The sequence below is a fragment of the Vigna angularis genome, chromosome 9, assembly GCF_016808095.1.
Source record: "Vigna angularis cultivar LongXiaoDou No.4 chromosome 9, ASM1680809v1, whole genome shotgun sequence".
NCBI lineage: Eukaryota > Viridiplantae > Streptophyta > Magnoliopsida > Fabales > Fabaceae > Vigna > Vigna angularis.
The window spans coordinates 7,553,826-7,573,162 of NC_068978.1; the positions used below are offsets into that span (position 1 = coordinate 7,553,826).

The 19,337-nt window shown below is 31.9% G+C and overlaps 1 protein-coding gene across 1 annotated transcript; it reads left to right on the top strand.

Annotated features, from left to right (window-relative positions):
* Positions 1-12,146: 12,146 nt before the first annotated feature.
* Positions 12,147-16,596, top strand: LOC108346989 (uncharacterized). Its single transcript, XM_017586070.2, has 9 exons — positions 12,147-12,433; positions 12,540-12,807; positions 13,791-13,892; positions 13,981-14,063; positions 14,167-14,283; positions 14,512-14,614; positions 14,701-15,328; positions 15,448-15,641; positions 16,273-16,596. Exons 1-9 carry the CDS (start codon positions 12,315-12,317, stop codon positions 16,387-16,389), a joined length of 1,731 nt encoding a protein of 576 aa, XP_017441559.1. The 5' UTR covers positions 12,147-12,314; the 3' UTR covers positions 16,390-16,596.
* The last annotated feature ends 2,741 nt before the right edge of the window (positions 16,597-19,337 follow it).

The following is a 19,337-nucleotide window of genomic DNA, read 5'->3' on the forward strand; positions in this document are numbered from 1 at the left end:
ATATTCATTGTGATGTCATTCATGTTATCATATATAATCACTATAAAAATTTTGTCACATCTTCGTCTCCATCAAGTAACGAAAATACTTGTATTTGTGGCCATGTTTATTTTTTTATTGTTTCAATATGAATTATTAAAATCGCATAAAAGAAAAGATAATATGACCAAATATTCATTATCAAAAAGAAATATTATCATATCTTTAGTGTAATATTTAGAAAAAAAATTATAATGGTATAATTTTAAAATCATAATACCAAGTAACAGTTGCGTAAAAGTAAAAGAATTATATAAAATATTTCCCAATTACTAAGATTGGACATAATTAATGTAATTGCATTAAACTTTAGTTTTTTTATACTATAAAAATAAACTACTTTTTCTTAAAAACTGAATTATATATTTTCTGAACCTTTGTATTTATTGTTCAATTAACTGCATAAACTGAACCGTTACCATCTCTATTAATAGAGACTATGTTAGCAGCACGTGTAATTATAACTGGATATACATAGGGAGTTAGTAGTGTTCTTTTCGCTATAATTGACCCTATAAGCTGGTTGACATTTTTTGTACTGGTTCAGTATAACTACCTTCAATATTTTTGTGAGCTCTATATGTTGTTGTGTTAGTTCAACCATTTGGATCAGGATCACTAGATTGAAATTTCAAATACAGATAATGTCATCCATCATGATAACCAAACTATTTAATACACAAAAAATCTATAACCATATGATTGAACTGACATGTTATTATAATTGAACTGAAGGATCTGATTATGTCAATAACATAATGAAATTATATTTCAATTTAAGAAAATTAGATATCCAGAAGAAAAGGTGGTAGTTAAAGAGTTATTATTTAAATAAAAAATAATAATTATTAAAATAAACTGTAGCTGGTTAGAGTTTCTTAATATGAATGGGTGGTAATATGTTTGATTTTTGTGTGCATAATAAATATTTAATTATTTAATTATTATTTGTTTATATGTAATTTTGGTGTGTATTAATATTTATAATAATTGTTATGCATCTTTTTTTAATGTATTGTTGTGTTTGTTTAAAAATTGTTTTTGTGGAGAATATGACATTCTAGAAATTTTAATAATTAGAAAAAAATATAAAAATATGGTTAACTATTCTAAATAAAAGATAAAATAGTTTGTATGAACTACTTTTTAGTTTAGTTCAGTTTAGGCAAACTATTTTTTAGTTAACAACATGATTTAATCGTTCAGTGCAGTTTAATTAATTTTGCCCACTAAATTTTTTTTAAATTTTGCAAACATTAATGAAACAAAGTTGATAAAGTTAAAATGTATTTTTTTTTACAATTATAAAAAGAACAAAAAAATTCAAATTAAAAAATATTTCAAATGTCTCTTTATTACTGTATGTTTTTATGCACCGATGAATGTTATATTGAATTGTTGAAAAAATATTAAAGTAATAATTCAAATTTAAACATAAATCTTTCGTTCTTTGACCATCAATTTATGTTAGATGTGTTGGTTAAAACAACCGGTATTGTTGAGTCGCACAGCGAAATAAAATATCAGAAAGTGTGTTTGGTCAATTTTAAAAAAAATTGTTCCTTTAATTTTCTTATAAACGTTTTATCAAACAATTAATATGCAGAAAATGTAAAGAGTACAGGGAGTAGAAAAAATCACACAAATGATTTTTATCCTGATTTGAATAAACAAATAGTCCAGTTTAGTTTGTCTGAACTATTTTTTAGTTTACTTCAATTTAGGCAAACTATTTTTTAGTTAACAAGATGATTTAAGCGTTCAATGCAGTTCAATTAATTTTTCCCACTAAAACATTTTTAAATTTTGCAAACATTAATGAAACAAAGTTGATAAAGTTAAAATGTATTTTTTCACAATTATAAAAAAACAAAAAAATTCAAATTAAAAATATTTCAAATGTCTCTTTAATATTATATGTTTTTATGCACTGATAAATGTTATATTGAATTGTTAAAAAAATATTATATTAATAATTCAAATTTAAACATAAATCTTTCATTCTTTGAACATCAATTTATGTTAGATGTGTTGATTAAAACAACTGGTCTTGTTGACTCGCGTAGCGAAATAAAATATCAGAAAGTGTGTTTGGTCAATTTTAAAAAAGTTGTTCCTTTAATTTTCTTATACACGGTTTATCAAACAGTTGATGTGTATAAAATGTAAAGAATACACGGAGTAGAAGAAATCACACAAATTATTTTTATCCTGGTTCGAATCAACAGATTCTACATCCAGTTTTTAATCATTATAAAGAGTGATTAACTATTTCACTAAAAGCAGTTTCACAGTTATAATGAAAGTGAATGGAAATTTAGAACAACAAAACCTTCCTTCGATGAACGAACCGGAAGATACTTCCTTCAACAAACGAATCAGGAGCAACAACTATGCCAACTTGAAGAGAACCGCTCCGACCTTTGACACACAAAGCACGAGCTTCTCTTATTCACAAGACTTGACAAGAGTAGAAACTATCACTTGAGAACTTCCTTAGACGCACTGTATTCTCAAATGGCATAAATCTCCTTTTCACTTACAGAGAGCTCCCCTTAGGCACACAACTCTAATACTCTCAAAATGAAAAGTTATCTTTTAAGAGCTGTGGAAAACACTATTTATAAGTCCAGGTTCATGCAGAGTCAAAAACTGAAAAGACATCTCTTAATTGCGAGTGATAATCGATTATTGTAAGTGATAATCGATTATTTGCGAGACTTGGAATAGTTAGGATATTAACTCTTCAAACGGTTGGCTCTGGTTCTTCACCTCCTTCCACCGATCGGCTTGAGCCCTCACCGCCTTCTGCCATATGACTCGATTCCTCACTTCCTTCTGTCATTCAGCTCGATTCCTCACTTCCTTCTGTCATTCAGCTCGATTCCTCACTGCCTTTCGTTCGGCTCCCTTCTTCTTCTTTCTCACAGATTTCCACCATTTGGTGCCCTTCTTCTTCTCTCTCACCATTGTCCACTGTTTGACTCAACCTTTCTCCGCCTTCCAATTCTTAACATTTTATTCTACAGTGTTAGTTGGACTCAATATCGTTTGGTCTCTAACTATGTTTGGCTTGTGTTCGACGTCATTCAGTCTTTAACTGTGTTCGAGTTGTGTTCGACGCCATTCGGTCTTTTAGCTGTTGTGTTCGGTTTTCTTTTCCTCTACCTAGCATATGGGCTCTTGTTCCCTTTCCTCGCGGACCAACATACAAGAATACTTTTAAACTTAATACAACAAGGGTTTTCATATTCTTCACTTTGTAACATCATCAAAATCATTGTTTTCAAGACACTGATGCTCCTCATTGGTAACAAGATGACATAAACAAGATTTATAATAATGACATTAAATTATTATAGGTTTAATCATTTAGATAGTCTCTATTTTCGGTGACTTTTATAAATTAGGTCCCTCACTTTTTTTTTCTTGTCTTAATTGGGTTTCTATTTTTGAAAATTAAATCAATTAGGTCACTGTCATTAGTTTCGTACTAACAACGTTAAAAGGATGTCACATGTTAGCTCATGTTTTTTTTTAATTTTTTAAATATTTTATTATTATTTTAATTTTAATTTTTGAATTATTTTTTTTAAATAAACAAATTTGCTACGTGTCAAACTGACATTGTGCCACGTGACAAAAAAAGTGGCACTGATAGTGTCATGTGTCATTGTATTTGTCTTAATTTGGTTCATATATTTTTATTTTGTCTAAATTTGGTCCCTGTATTTTTATTTTGTCTTAATTTAGTCCTAATTTTTTTAACAATTAAATAGTTTCAATCATTTCCAAATTGAAACAAATTTTAACTTATATATAAATCTTTGCAAAAAATTTTATACAAATTGATATTTTTTTATTAGAAAAATAAAAAAATTACGAATTAACATATGACACATTTTTATTTATGTAGTACTAACGAAAATAACTTAATTGCAATAAAGTTTTCAAAACAAAAACTAAATTGAGTCAAACAAAAATAAAGAAACTCATTAAAAAAAATTCTACAAAATTAAATAACAAATGAAATCATTTAACCTAAATAATATGAATGAGCAAACTATAAAAATTAACATTTCAATAATAAATATTTTTGTGAATATGATCTACACAAAAATAGTCTTAATACTTCGTAAAACATTTCTGAGAGTTAAACATTAGGACATGGAATACATCATCACTAAAACTTCGATTAACAGAAACAAATTTAAATATAAGAATTTGGAAATGTACATACCGTTATTTCCTTTAGTTGAATCTTCTAAAATTATTCTATGTGTAAACTTTTGTCAAAACTCTTTCGAGAAAAAACATTATATTTATTTTAATCTTTTAATCATTTAATGTAAGGACCAAATTGAAACAAAATTAGAGCTGTCAAAATGGGTCACCCGACCCGACCCGGCCCGACCCACCACGGATTGGGCACTTAGTGAGCCAACCTAACCCGACTCATTTATTAGCGAGCCTGAAAAATTCAAACTCGGCCCGACCCACCACGGGTTGGTGGGTAAAACGGGTTGACTCACTGGCTCACTTAATTACAATTTTTTTAAATAAAAAAATTACAAACTTTCTATAATTCAAATCTAAACAAATTTCACTCCAACATAGGTGTTTAATTAATTTTGAAAATAAGGAACTTAAATAATTTTTTCAAACAAAAACAAAATAGTAAATATTTTTTTATAAAATTAAATTAAATTTTAATAAAATAAAATTAGGTAGGTGGGTTGGTGGGCCAACCCAGCCCACTACGGATTCAACCCGTATGAGTTGGGTTTAAATGAGCCGGGTTAAAATCTTACCCGCAGAAAAAAAAAATAGGCTTAATATCCTATTTCGTTCCCAGTTTCGTTCGAAAACGTCAAATTAGTCCATCATTTAAAAAAAGCATCAATTACGTCCTCACTTAATAAAATTTGCATCAATGAAATCTCTTCCGTTAAATCTGTACAAACAACGTTAATTATTTTTCTTTCTTTAATTAACACCGTTTATACGGATTTAACGGAAGGGATTTCATTGATACAAATTTTATTAAGTGAGGACGTAATTGACGCATTTTTTAAAGTATGGACTAATTTGACATTTTCGAGTGAAACTGGGGACAAAATAGGTATTAAACCAAAAAAATACAATTTTTTCAAACCCAACCTAGCTCAAACTTGTGGTGGGCCAGGTTGGCCCGCGGGTTGTGATCCATTTTGACAGCTCTAAAAAAAATAAAAATAATACGGCCAGATTAAAACAAAATAAAAATACAAGGACCAGATTGAGATAAACACAATGCCAAATGATTTGATAGTGACACGTGGCATTATCAAGGTCACGTCACACTATTATTGTCACATTGACACGTGACATTTAAAAAAAATAAAAAAAAACACGGACTGACACAAACCTAATTATGTAAATTTTTTAAAATTAAGAATCCAATTGAAATAAAAAAGTGAAAGACCTGAGAAAAAAAATAAAAAATATAAACTATCTGAGGATTAAACCATTATTATATTATAGTAAACGCTGAAAATAATTTAAGGTTTAATGTCTCAATAGGTCCCTATTTTCGTCCCAAATTTGAAATAGGTCCCTGTTATATTTGAAGTCTTAATTAGATACTTATTTTTGTTAATTTGATGCAAATAAATCCTTTCCGTCAATTTCAAAAAACGGCGTTAAGGAGTGCGTGACGTGGCGTGTGTGAATGCAATTTTTTAAGGTTTTATGTCTCAATAGGTCTCTATTTTCGTCCCAAATTTGAAATAGGTCCATGTTATATTTGAAGTCTTAATTAGATCCTTATTTTTGTTATTGTTGAACATACTTCTTCACCACCAAGATCATCAATCAAAAGATTCAAAAACCATAATCATGAATCTTTGTTTTCCCCTTCTACCACCGCATATACAATGGGCAACAAAAATAAGGATCTAATTAAGACTTCAAATATAACAGGGATTTATTTCAAATTTGGGACGAAAATAGGGACCTACTAAGACATTATACCTTAAAAAATTGCATTCACACACGCCACGTCATGCACTCCTTTAACGCCGTTTTCTGAAATTGACGGAAAGAATTTATTTGCATCAAATTAACAAAAATAAGGATCTAATTAAGACTTCAAATATAACAGGGACCTATTTCAAATTTGGGACGAAAATAAAGACCTATTAAGACATTAAACCATAATTTAACTTGTTAACACTATTATTTCATACTTTATTTCGTAAAATTTTCATAAGTCTATTGATAGCCTTAAAAGAGTTTGATGAATGAGTTAGAAATTTTATTTGGACTGAAAACATTTCTCCCCTGTTTACATCAATATTTATCTCACGTACTCAAACATAGTCATCATATTTATCAAGCAACATCAAAACAAAGGGGTAAACTTCCATTTAAATACTTTTATTTAAAAAAGATTAAGAATTTTGACGAAATACATTCATTGTCTACCAAAAACACATAACACTAAATGAGTATTGAAAGGTAATAATACATATTTTGCATGGTTGGCAATCATATGTATTTAGTACAAAAATCACTCATTATTAAAAAAGTTATATAAGTTATAATCCACTTTTTATAATAACTTTATATAATTATATTAGTTATAATCCAGTTTTTATAATAACTTTATATCAATTATAATCTATTCGCTATAATGAGTGACAAGATGACATAATTATTATACTTAATAAAAAATTGGATACAATGATATTTTTATAATAAAGAATAAAACTTTATATATTAGTTCTAGTTATAATTGGATTATATGTATTTTTATAATTTGGATTATATGTATTTTTATAATTGATTAATACGATAAGATTTATACATATTTGTTCTTTTATGCAAGACTCTTTCATACATGGATGTGCATATACGACTCTATCCTATATTATTTTAATTCTATTATAACAATTTTAATAATTTTATTACATGGACGTGCATATAAGACTCTATCCTATATTATTTTAATTCTATTATAACAATTTTAACATTTTTATCACTTTAAAAAAGAACATTTTACATAATTCATCATGAAAAATACGTTTACCATACTCAAGATAACTCCCACTCTTAGCAAACATTTTTAGATTATTATCTTATAAATCATAAAAAGTTGTATAAAGTTTCATAAAAAATTAAAGATGCATAACTTTTAGATTTATTTTTGACTTTTTATTTTTCTTTAAATTATTTATTTTCATTTTAATTGTTCAAGATGAGTTAAAGATGATATTAATGTTTGTGTTTATAGTTCTTTTTATTTTTTCTTTTTCAGAAATTTTCTTTTATCACTAGTGCAGAAAAGGCCATAGACGTCCGTTCTTTCGCCCTTTTGACATTCGATCTTCCCCCGACGTCTATACGGGTGACGTTAATCAGACGTCGGGGGCACCAAATCGGACGTTTATATAGACGTCCGCCCTGAAATAACGGACGTCTATATGGACGTCCGTCCTGGAACACCGGACGTCTATATAGACGTTCGTTCCCTCCCCCAGACGTCTAGTTGCTTGAATTGTCTGTGGTAGGGGCTGGGGGTGGACATCCGTGTGTGCATTGTCGGACGTCCGTAGACGTCTGTTAGTGCACTGACGGACGTCTATAGACGTCCGACAGTGCATCAACCGACGTCTACTGAGCATTTTTTTTTTAAAAAATTATTTTATTTTTGCATTAAATCCACACCTGAAAAGCAGAAAATTGTCCCAGAACAATTTTGCAATAATATAAATATACGTTTAATATGAACAAAGTTCTACTTAATGTGGAGTTGAATCTACTAACAAAACTATTATAATATAACTTAAACTAAAACTAAGCAATATTCAACAAGAAATAATAAAACTTAAACTAAAACTATTCCTAACTCCATCCTTGCAGAAGATATGTGGTCCACTCCTGCCTTATCTGTTTAATTGTGTCCTCTGAAATAGGCAATGTACTCTTGAAGCGCTGCAAAATTCAAGAAAGATTCATTATGGTTTCATATATGTTGAAGATGAAATTGATTTGTAATGTATTGAAGGTATACATCATTACCTTATTCCAGTCATCTGTAATGACAGCTCGAATGATGGTCTTAATCCAACACATCACATAGAAGCCACATTCCCATGAATCTAGTTGCTGGTTACACTAAAATCACAAACTAAAAAGTTAAGAATTTTGATCATTCAATAACATATAGAAATGAATTAGAAACTATAAATGACTTACAACCTTTGGATACAAAATTTGAACCAGTTGACCACGAGATTTACCAATAACTCTGTATAGATTGAAAACACAAAGTATAATTAATATGACTATATTTATCATAAATGTTGAAGGTGAACATCAAATTCAAAGTCATTTTTGGAGAAACACTTACCCTTGAAGCATGGTTCTCAAGTCATTTTTCATCTTCCTGTGCAACGAACAAAACCATATAATTTTACATTGTTTGGAAACGTCATCCCAACATGCATGAAGGATAGAGACATGACTTTTTGCTAACTTACCCAGATAACTCCTAAACCTATCAGCATTTGGCCCTGATGGATGACCTGATCTGGGGTCGATGTCAACATGCCTCCTCTGACCATCCACGCGTCCGGACGTCACATCTTTCCCGATCCTTAGTCTGAGGCCGACATACCTGCAAAATTAAACAACGTTAATAATAATTCAATTATGATAAACATACATATAAAGTCAATAAAAGTGAAAATATCAACCTATTAATTAATTGTTTTTTCCCAAATGCCTTCGTTGTGATCACTACGAATTGCCTGCATGACATCGACATCACGTATCATGTCCTCTAAATTATCTTCACCAACATCGACATCACGAATTTCCAAAATTATCTTCACCAACATCACGTATCATGTCCTCTAAATGGTCACTCATCCATTCTTCCACATAATCCGTTCCTCGTGACGTGGTAGGCTGGTCCAGTACTTCTCCATGCCAAGTCCAAACGGTATAAGTCCTCATTATGCCATACATGAATAAATGGTCACGCAGATTGCCTAAGTGTTGTCGTATTTGATTAAGACAACGAACACAAGGACAAAAATATGTCCCGTTGACAGACTTAGCATTTTGTTCAACGTATTGCAAGAACTTCGAAACACCCTTATCATATTCTTCACTGATGCAACGTTCGTTCATCCAGCTTCGATCCATACTATGTTCGTAAAATCATCAGTTCAAGTTTTTTAACTCTCACAAGGTTAGGCCCTACCCATTCAAAAAAATTAATTTTCATAATTTGCTCAGACACGTGCATTAAAGTCTACATCATAAAAGTGATAAGATTTCGGTAGCATTTCGCATTGGTCTCCGAAATACACGAAATGAGAGTAGTCAACGATGACCACAATCAATTATGCATTCGGAGAACAACACAAATATTGAACCAAAATTTTATCAATCTTATCCATAAACTCCGATTCACATGTCATTGCAAATTATGAAAATTAATTTTCTCAAACTGTCCAATCGGACAATTCAAAATTTAACACGAACGATTAAAAGATTAATCGTTTGTGTTAAATTTCAAACGGGAACTAAGGGTCACTCAATTATTTGATACTTCTAATAACACAACTAGTACATGCATATTCAAAAGCCAATAACACATGCACACTTTACAGTAAAAGACATGCATACACAAAACCCAATTACATGCATACAAAAATTTATCAACCAAAAAGCTAACCTGAAAAGTAGATTCGAAATGAAAGGGAAGGAAATCAAGGAGGGAACAACCTAAAACGTAGCCCAAAAACAGTCAAAAGTATCCGTCCAAAATGCAAGACACTGCACAAAAATGGACCGAAAACGATTTTTAATCGGTTCAAATGAAAGACATTTCATCACAGGGCAATGTAATCGGATTAAAAGTAAATTTAAACGGTCCAAAACAGAGAAAACGAACCTCGAAAATCAATAGCGCAGCAACAACATTCGCGGGGAAGACGATGAACAGTGAGCGTAACTGCTCGCGGGTACACATTGGCCATTTTAATACTATTAGACGTCCGGTACGCTTGGGCCGGACATCTATAATATTATAGACGTCCGGCCCATCACTAATATGAGGTCTTTAGGAATTTAAAATTGATATTCGCGGGGGCTTTGAGACGTCCGTTAACGGGGCACAAACGTCTATAATATTATAAACGTCCGTCCCACCCCCAGCCGGACGTCTAAGAGACTGAAGAAAATAAACGCTTCAACTCCCCCTATCAGTCCTTAAACGTCCATAGTGGAGGGGGCCGGACGTCTATAATATTATAGACGTCCGTGGTAGAGGGGTGGACGTTTGCGATGCTGAACAAATGAACGCTTCAAGTCCCCATGTCAGCCCCTTAAACGTCTGTCCTGAGGGGAGCGGACGTCTATAATATTATAGACGTCCGTGCCCCTCAGGATGGAAGTTTCAGGGGCTGAAGCCAATTAATTCTCCAACCACCCTATCAGCCCTTAAACGTCCGTCCTGAGGGGCCTATACGTCTATAATATTATAGACGTCCGCTCCCTCCCAGGACGGACGTTTAAGTGGCTGACATGGGGAGTTGAAACATTCAGTGTTCAGCCTAGTGAACGTCCGCTCCCCTCCCACGGACGTTTATAATATTATAGACGTCCGCGCCCTCCTAGGACGGACGTTCAAGTGGCTGACATGGGGAGTTGAAACGTTCAGTGTTCAGCCTAATGAACGTCAGCCCCCCTCCAACGGACGTCTATAATATTATAGACGTCTGCGCCCTCCCAGGATGGACGTTCAAGTGGCTGACATGGGGAGTTGAAACGTTCAGTGTTCAGCCTAATGAACGTCCGCCCCCCTCCCACGGACGTCTATAATATTATAGACGTCCGCGCCCTCCCAGGACGGACGTTCAAGTGGATGACATGGGGAGTTAAAACGTTCAGTGTTCAGCCTAATGAACGTTCGTCCCCCTCCCACGGACGTCTATAATATTATAGACGTTCGCTCCCTCCCAGGACGGACGTCTAGAGTTTCACTTATTTACGAATATGCCACCGGTCAATTATTTACGTCGGGGCTTTTCTGGATGGACGTCTATGGGAAGACGTTAAAAGCCAATTCTGCACTAGTGTGTGCTTTTAAATCTTTTCATAAAGTTATATTTGAATATTATGCTAATACTAAAATTTAAATTGCATTATGTTGCACATATTAAAAAAATTAATATGTTTTATGTGTTCAAAAGTATTTATGGAACTCTTACTTTTAAAGAACATTTTTTCTTTAGAAAAAATAGGTTATGAATTAACCCTTTCAAAGTTTTTGTGTGGACTTTCTTACGCAAATTTTAGTTCTTTAGACCTTTTCTTTTACTTAGTGTAAGTGGTTAGCGACTGAATCAAATTAATCCGTCTATTTTCTATTAAAATTTGGTTAAATGTCACTAACCTATTTATGACTGCATATAATGGATTTTCGCCCGGCAGAATTTCTTAACGTATGTATAATTTACGACACTGACGTGGATATGGGTATGTATAATTAAGACTGTATATATGAATAATACAATTTTTTTTACCTGTATCTGTTTTTGAAAAATAAATTCGAAGTATATTTTGTAAATATCTAATGGTTTGGTCATATATATATATATATATATATATATATATATATATATATATGTATGTATGTATTTAAAATATTTCATATAATGATATCAATATACAAAACAAAAGAATTGGGATAGTAATGATTTTCCTATTATAAAATTATCGGAACCAATTTCTTCTGTTGATTGTTTTTAAATTAAAAAAAAACATTACTTTCTTTATATTATATATTTTAAAAGATATAAATATTAATAATATTATAACATTAATATTTATAAATTAAGTTCAAATCACTAATTATAATAAAATAATTTAACTTGTAAAAATAATACTTTTAAATTTCTTTAATTAAAAATAGTAATTAATTAATTACTTTGTAAATATATAAATATAAAATAAAATTAAAAGAAATTATAATACTGATTTATTAACCTAACTTTTTAATAAGATAAATCAAGATTTTCAGTGTAGACATCGCCAACATACTAGCACTGGCTTCTCTCCATTTTCTCTTTCCCGCCCTTAGAAAAATTGACCTTGCGCCACCTTTCAAATTCGCCTTCATTTTCCCACTATTTTTTCTCTGGAAAAAAGCGTGGCTAGAAAACATCGGAGAGAAAGAACCGTTCCTTCAGTCCAGTTCAATTCAACTACCCACGTACACGATGGTGGACGGCGGAGAATTCGCCGGCACCATTTGCTCGATCTGTTACGAGCCTCTCAACCCCATTACCGAGGACCTCCAATCGGTTTCCATCTGCGGCCACGTCTTTCACGAGCTTTGGTAAGTCCCTTCTACCCTTTTTGAGTTTTTCCTCCGCTGATCGACGCAAACGCCGTTAAAGTTCCGTTCTTTGCCTTTGTTTTGATTTGGGTGTGTTTGTTTGCAGTCTGCAGCAATGGTTCGAGTACTCTTCGAAAGGGAAGAAACACACTTGCCCCATTTGCAAACAGAGTTGCGGGGCCAGTGACGCGTGCAGGCTTTATTTTCAGTCAGTGGGGGACGCGAGCGATGGCGGGAAGCTTCTGAAGAGCTTTGAATCTGAGGAAAATGTCGGGCTTCTGCGTACGGAAGTGAAGAGATTGGAGGTGAAAGTTTCGGGGCTTAATTCTGAGCTAGAACGGCAAACAAAGGAATTAGAAGGAGTTAAGCAGGAGGTGCTTTTGTTTAATTTTATTTTGTGTTTTATTGTGTTATTTATTCTGTTTTATATATGGGTGTGTTTAGTAGGAGACTAAGAAGGACATTGATGGATATTGTGGCGAATAGTATTTCTAGAATTTGTTCTTTAATTGAACTTAATGATTTTGTGTTTCATGTACTGGACCTTACACAGTGAGACAAGGCTTTTGTTGCAACTTTTGTTGGTTGTGTTCATATTAATTTGTGGGGTAAATGAGATGCATTAGGCTGAGGTGTGGGTGACACTTGATGTTCAGAATGGAGATATGAGTCATAGGAAGACCGAGAAAGACATTGGAGGAAGTTGTTAGGAGAAATCTTGGATAATATTCTCATGAATTTAGCTTTCTTTGGATTCAGTGATACCTTGCGATCCATTTACCTATGGTCACTTAGTATAATAATAGGATAAGGCTTTTACTGCTGTTGTTGTTGATTGTGTTTAGCTTAGTTTGTGGTGTAAATGGAATTTTTTAGGTTGAGGTTTGAGTGAGTGTGTGGCACTACTAGTTGTTTAGAACTGTTAATGGAATGCTAAATTGATGACTGGTTTGTTCTTGATGATTACTGGTTGGAAATGGTGTTGGTTTTTGTTTTTTTAATCATTAATTGGTTAAAATTAAGTCACAAGAAGAATGAGGTTTTGTTTTGAAATGAATTGTTCTTTGTAATGTTCTCAGTAGAAGTTATATTTTACAATAGCTCAATGAATATCCGCGCATGTTTTTATATTTCTGATGATCGGATAGGTAGAAAGAAACTCGAGATTCATGCATTTTATGCGACGTGCTACTTTAAGCTGTAAAAATTTAAAAAACCTTATGTGGCATTCTGACAGAAGAATGAGTGGTTTAGTAGAGTAAAGGAATTTAATCTTGCTCCTATGAATTACTCTTACTAGAAATTTTTTTAAAGAAGTTTTGTCAATGCTATTGATTTCTTATGCTTCTTCCTTCAGCTTTGTATTTGCAAGGAGCAGGCAAAGATAGATACAGCATTAAAAAGTGAGGCACTAAATCAAAAAGCGTCCATACAATTCCAGTTTCATAAGAAATCAGAGGTGAGTTACTCTGTGGTTTTCTGTTTAATTTGTGATAATTTATGTATTTACAGGTTGAATTAACTTGTGGAGATTTATATTGATTTAGGAACTTGAGAAGTCAACTTTGGAGTCTTTTAGATTAAAAGAAAAGAATATGGCTTTGGCTAAAGAACTTGCAGCATTAAAATTGTGAGTGGAGCTTCGTTTTGGTTAAGAAACCATATTTTGTTTATGATATAGTATTTATCTATCATTTTACCTCCTGCTAAGTTGGTTTATGCCTGCACCGTAGAGTGTCTGATCTGGACCTTGATGAAGAGGAGGTTTTGAAGCTTGCCACTTTCGGTAATGGGGCCAACAGTAAAGACACTATAGATACATTGAAAAGATCTCTGGTCATGCGGAACAGGTTTATCCCTCTAATCTTATTTTGCTGAATAAGCTAGGTTGTAAGCTTTCCCAGTTTTGAACTTCCTGAAATTTGAAGCCATCAATTTAATTTTTCTGCTTTTGGTTGAGATACTATTCTCTGTATTGTAGGCACAATATACATGTTTTGCCCTTAAAATTGTGCCTGGTTGACTAAAGCTATTATGCTTTGCCTGGAATGTAAATTGAAATTGCACTATTCTGATAGGAGTTACAAAGAATTGATGGCCAAGTGCAATGTTCTTGGAAGAGGTGAGGCTCGTTATAGCAAAAAGCTTGAGAAGGCCAAAGAAAAGATCAGTAAACTGAAGGTATGTACATGATGAGCTTGTTAGTGCTAATCTCATAAGGCTAAAGAAATGAATATTGACTGTTGGAGTTTTCTGGGCATTTTTAGGCAAGGATACTAGAACTGGAGACGTTAGCTGAAGCAAAAGAGAATGAATATTTGATGTCTCTGAAACTTTCAAAGAGAACGAAAATTTCAAAGAATCTTGAGAATAATTACACTGATTCTGATGCATGTGCTTCCAAATTTTCAGTAGAAAAACCAAGCAAACAAATTTCAACACCCAAATCTGGAATAAACCTGCCTGCAAACGACAACTCTAAATCTTTTCAATCTTTGAAGATCGAGAACTCCAATGGTACTACAAATAAGACTGTGAATATTAGTAATGTGACTCCTGATAAAGAGAGGGACTATATTACAATTGATGAATATGACTTAGAAGGCACTAAACCTTTGCAAGGATGTTCAAAATACAGCTACAAAGACCGAGACATGGATGGTATGTCTTTTAGCAAGCCTTCTCTAACGAAGCCGGAGACCACGTCTGCCACAAAGACCGAAACATTATTGCTACGAAAATGTACTTTGGTTGAGTCTCCCAGAGTTGATATTGACATTGACATGACTAACAATTCAGCTGGTCCTGTGGATGAAGAAGTAACTTTGCAAACAACCATTAAACAACCTGTGTTGAACATTAGAAAGGAGTCACCATTTACACTTTCAAATTCAGGTATGGTGCTATTTGAGTTTTGAAGATATTCGTTATAATACAAAATAAGAAACGGTTGATGATTTACTCAACAAATTTAAAATGCTGGCTTATGCTTCTTTCTCCATCATAAATTCCAGATAATATCTGCTTTTCTGGTGGATTGCTTGGTCCTGATGGAACTCATCGGTTTTTGGGAAAATGGTGCAAGCGTGGACAGAACAGTGAATCATCATCTGCAAAAAGATCAAGTAATGGGGATTTAATAGCTGTAGGGGCTGATGGTAGAGGTGGCAGAATAAAAGTTCTAAGGACTCCTACCCAAATCCTCTTGGTGAGTTCTGTAATGTTTAAATTTGATCGAATGTGAGTATTTTTGAGCTATAAATTTTCAATAATAATTGATTCATTTGAAGTAGCAGTACTAGCTTCCAGCAATCAGCTTGTTATCTTTGACAAATTTCTATAACCATCAAATAGGTGGTGGATTTTACAGTGGACAGTGATATAATTGTTACTGTAGAAATTGAATATTCACATCCCAAACAGGTTTTCTGTTTCCTTTTGTTTCCCTTCTATTATCTTTTTTACCTTTGAGAGTGTCGTTTTCACCCTGAACTTCAGTTGACAAAAGGTATGACAAGTGATTGTAAATCTATTTACTTCATTGTGTGTAATAGGGGCACGAGATGTATTCTGTAATTATTTTTTGCAATCGTATCTTCATGAGTTAAACACTTTTAGACTTGGTTGTTGACTATATTTGCTAATTTGGTAATATGTTTTTGACAGCTAGTTTGTTCGGTTGAGCTTATATTGGAGAAACGATTGCAAAATAAACGTTTATTTCTTTCAAAATAAACATTTTCAAACCTGCACTTATTAAGAGTAGCAACTCACTTGAGTATTATATCATTCTGATGTTGCTTAAAGCTGTAAGGTGATTCTAGAAGTTTGTGTTGCAGGGTAGTAAGGAAAACTCAGCAAGTTCAAAACGGTTAAAGCTTGGAGCTAAACCAAGTAGTTTGCATTCCCAGGGATGTCTGCAGATAGAACACTTTTTTGGAAGAGTCACTCAGTAATATATTGATCTGTTCTTGTTGCAAATAGTAAAGTAATTCATCCTTTGTTACAGAAGGGAAGGATGGAAGATTCAAGAAATTAATTTTGGGGAGAGTTTTCATCACTTTGAATAATGAGCTTTGGAAATTTTGGCTAAGGGTGTACAAAAATCTAGCAATTGATTCCCTGGCTTCAGTATCTATTCAAATGGTAAAATTGTTCTTTTATGTTCTATCTTTAGCCAAATTCTGCCCCGTTTGAAACAATGCAAATTGAATGAGCTTAGATATAGTTAAAAGAAGATATGTTTATATTTTGAAATTTGAAGATAGGTTGACCTTCAAAGATTCTTAAAGAACATTGATTTTGGATTCTTTTTTTAGCAACAATGATGTTTGACGATTACTAGAAGGTAGATGCGTATGGGCCTTTTTCTTCCTGCACCCCTAAAATTTCTTTACTCACCTCTAATTTCCAAAAAACTATTATTTTACCGTTTGGAAAAGTAATTTTTTGTTAAAAATACTTAAAAAAAAATGTTCAGAGAGTGTAGCTTTTTCAATATTTTCCATTAGTTCAGGGCTTTAGGAAATGTTGACTTTTTTTTTCTCACTTTGATCTGCTGATATGTTTGGGCACATGCCCATTTTCTTACTTTAGGCAATTTTGAACATCTGTCCAGAAAAAAAAAACAAAAATCAAGAAAGATTTCACCCACCCATATCTGAACAGTGTCATTTGCAAGAAAAAGAAAATTATAATCATAAGTAACTTTTATGGTGATTATTATAAAGTCAACGAACTTAATCTGCAGGATAATTAATTATTGTTGGCACTAAAAATATTTTGCATTATCAATATATTCTAATTTAACTCTAAAAAAAAGTGAAAACGGGAATATTTAATAAAAGTAATTATTTGACATTATAAAAGTAAAGAGTATATGAAGATAAAATAAACGTATGTTTTCCTCTCAGTGAAAAAAGAGTAGAAGCCAAATGCTACTAAATTATTATTATTATTATTTATCTTAAGTTATAGCATTCATTTTATATTGAGTTATATTGAGAGTAGAGTTTACCATTCAAATAAGATGGATTGACTGTTCTGCATTTTTTTGTCCTTTATCTTTGTTATACAATTTATTCCTTTTTCTCACTACAATATTATTTCATTTTCATCAAGCTGATTTGGTGATCATCATATTTGGCTCATTAATATGATGACGCAATTAAAAGGCTTTGTTGCATGATAATTTGAACAAAGTACTGGTTATTCGCATTTGGTGGCATGGAGTTCTGTGATTGCTTCATCTTCATAGGCTGCGACAGGGACATGCAGGAAAGGTTATAACTTTTCCTCGTAAGCAAAATACAAAGGTTGCCAAGTGACACATGCATGCACCATATCCTCATGTTCTCAAGCCACAACGTAAGTGGTCTAGTCTTTTACCTGCAAAGATTTTGCATGCCTTCTTGATCATTTCACTCCACATGTTTCCAAATTTGAATCTGTTTCTCTTTTTTTTCTTAGTAAAAAGTTGGATTCAACCAATGCGTCTCAGGTAGAATTCCCTACTTAAAAAGGATTTCTAGATGCATCCTTTCTTGTATAAGAGAGGGAGGGTGGTTGATGTGAAATAGGAAGACTGCGTATAAAGGAGTAGAAAAAAAAATCCATTCACGTAAAATTTATACCTATATATAAAAGAAATTATCTTTTTTTGGTGTACATATTTATTTTCTAGTATAAGTCTTCAAATTCATATTCATTCATCATTCCCTAATACTATTTGAGTTCAGCTACACCTATTTAACGAAAGTTGGTTCTATAGTGTGACTTAGGAGCTATTCTTTAACATAATTATCTCAATTCTCTATTACTTAATCAATCGTTTATTAATTATTCTTTTTCTATCATTAGTATTTCCATGACCCTTTTTTTAATTTATTAAAAATATTGGATTAATTTTAAGTGAGAGAATTTAATAAACATATAGTTTTAAAATTGGATTGGAAATAAAATTGGATGTGATAAAAATATAAATTTGTCCAAGTTTAGGTTAAGAATGTTTTAACCGTAATGAGTGACATAATAGAAAGTTTTAAGGTTATATTGTTTATGTTGTGGCTGCCCACGTGTTACATATAAGTTATGATGGAAGACTACCAGATGGCGTCTAACCAATGCCAACTATCTTGCTTAGTTGACTCATTCGGCCACATCTTCCATGTTTTACAGTTGACTTTCCTCTTTTTCATTCAAACACTACATTCTAGTATTACATAAATTCTAAAAGATAAACACCTTTTTAGGCTGTTCACACATTCCTGCATCTATTCCAATAACTTACTCTAACATTTTCGATCACACTACCCTTTCTCTTCAAATCTTACGTGTTAACCATCTCTATTTATCACCTTACATTTTACTTAAATAAAGTTATACTAATGTTGCCTTTTATGTTAGATTTTTTCTTTCAGATTTTTAAACCAAACACATTTAATTAGTCAATATTAACAGCAGTCATAATTATTTTTCATCATATTTTTTTCTTGATTATTAAAAAAAAATAAAAATTAGAATTACAGATTTTCTTTATCATAATAACCAAAAATTACGAATAGGATTAATTTAAGTATTTAACACCTTGAAATAGATATATATACTATTATTTTTAAAGAGAATCACTACGACAAAATAAAAGTTATTTAACATTTTTCTTCTTAAAGAGAGTTTTAAACCCTTATAAAATATGAGAAAAAACTTATCAAGATTTGTGATTAGCATAATTACGAAATTAAAAAAAAAAAATCCTAAAAATACATTTTAAATATAAAGAATTATTCAATTTAAAAATTTATATTATTTTTTTATTTTGTTTTACCAAGGAATAAAGTTATTTCTCAATTATGACCTAAAAATAAAATTAATGGTGTAATCATTGCTTTTGATAACTTCTACCTTA

Excerpts from the sequence above, each read along its gene's own strand:
- LOC108346989 (XM_017586070.2), top strand. The coding sequence starts at position 12,315 with ATGGTGGACGGCGGAGAATTCGCCGGCACCATTTGCTCGATCTGTTAC. Across the intron at positions 12,434-12,539 it reads CACGTCTTTCACGAGCTTTG|TCTGCAGCAATGGTTCGAGT; the intron begins GTAAGTCCCTTC and ends GTTTGTTTGCAG. Across the intron at positions 15,642-16,272 it reads CTCCTACCCAAATCCTCTTG|GGTAGTAAGGAAAACTCAGC; the intron begins GTGAGTTCTGTA and ends TTTGTGTTGCAG.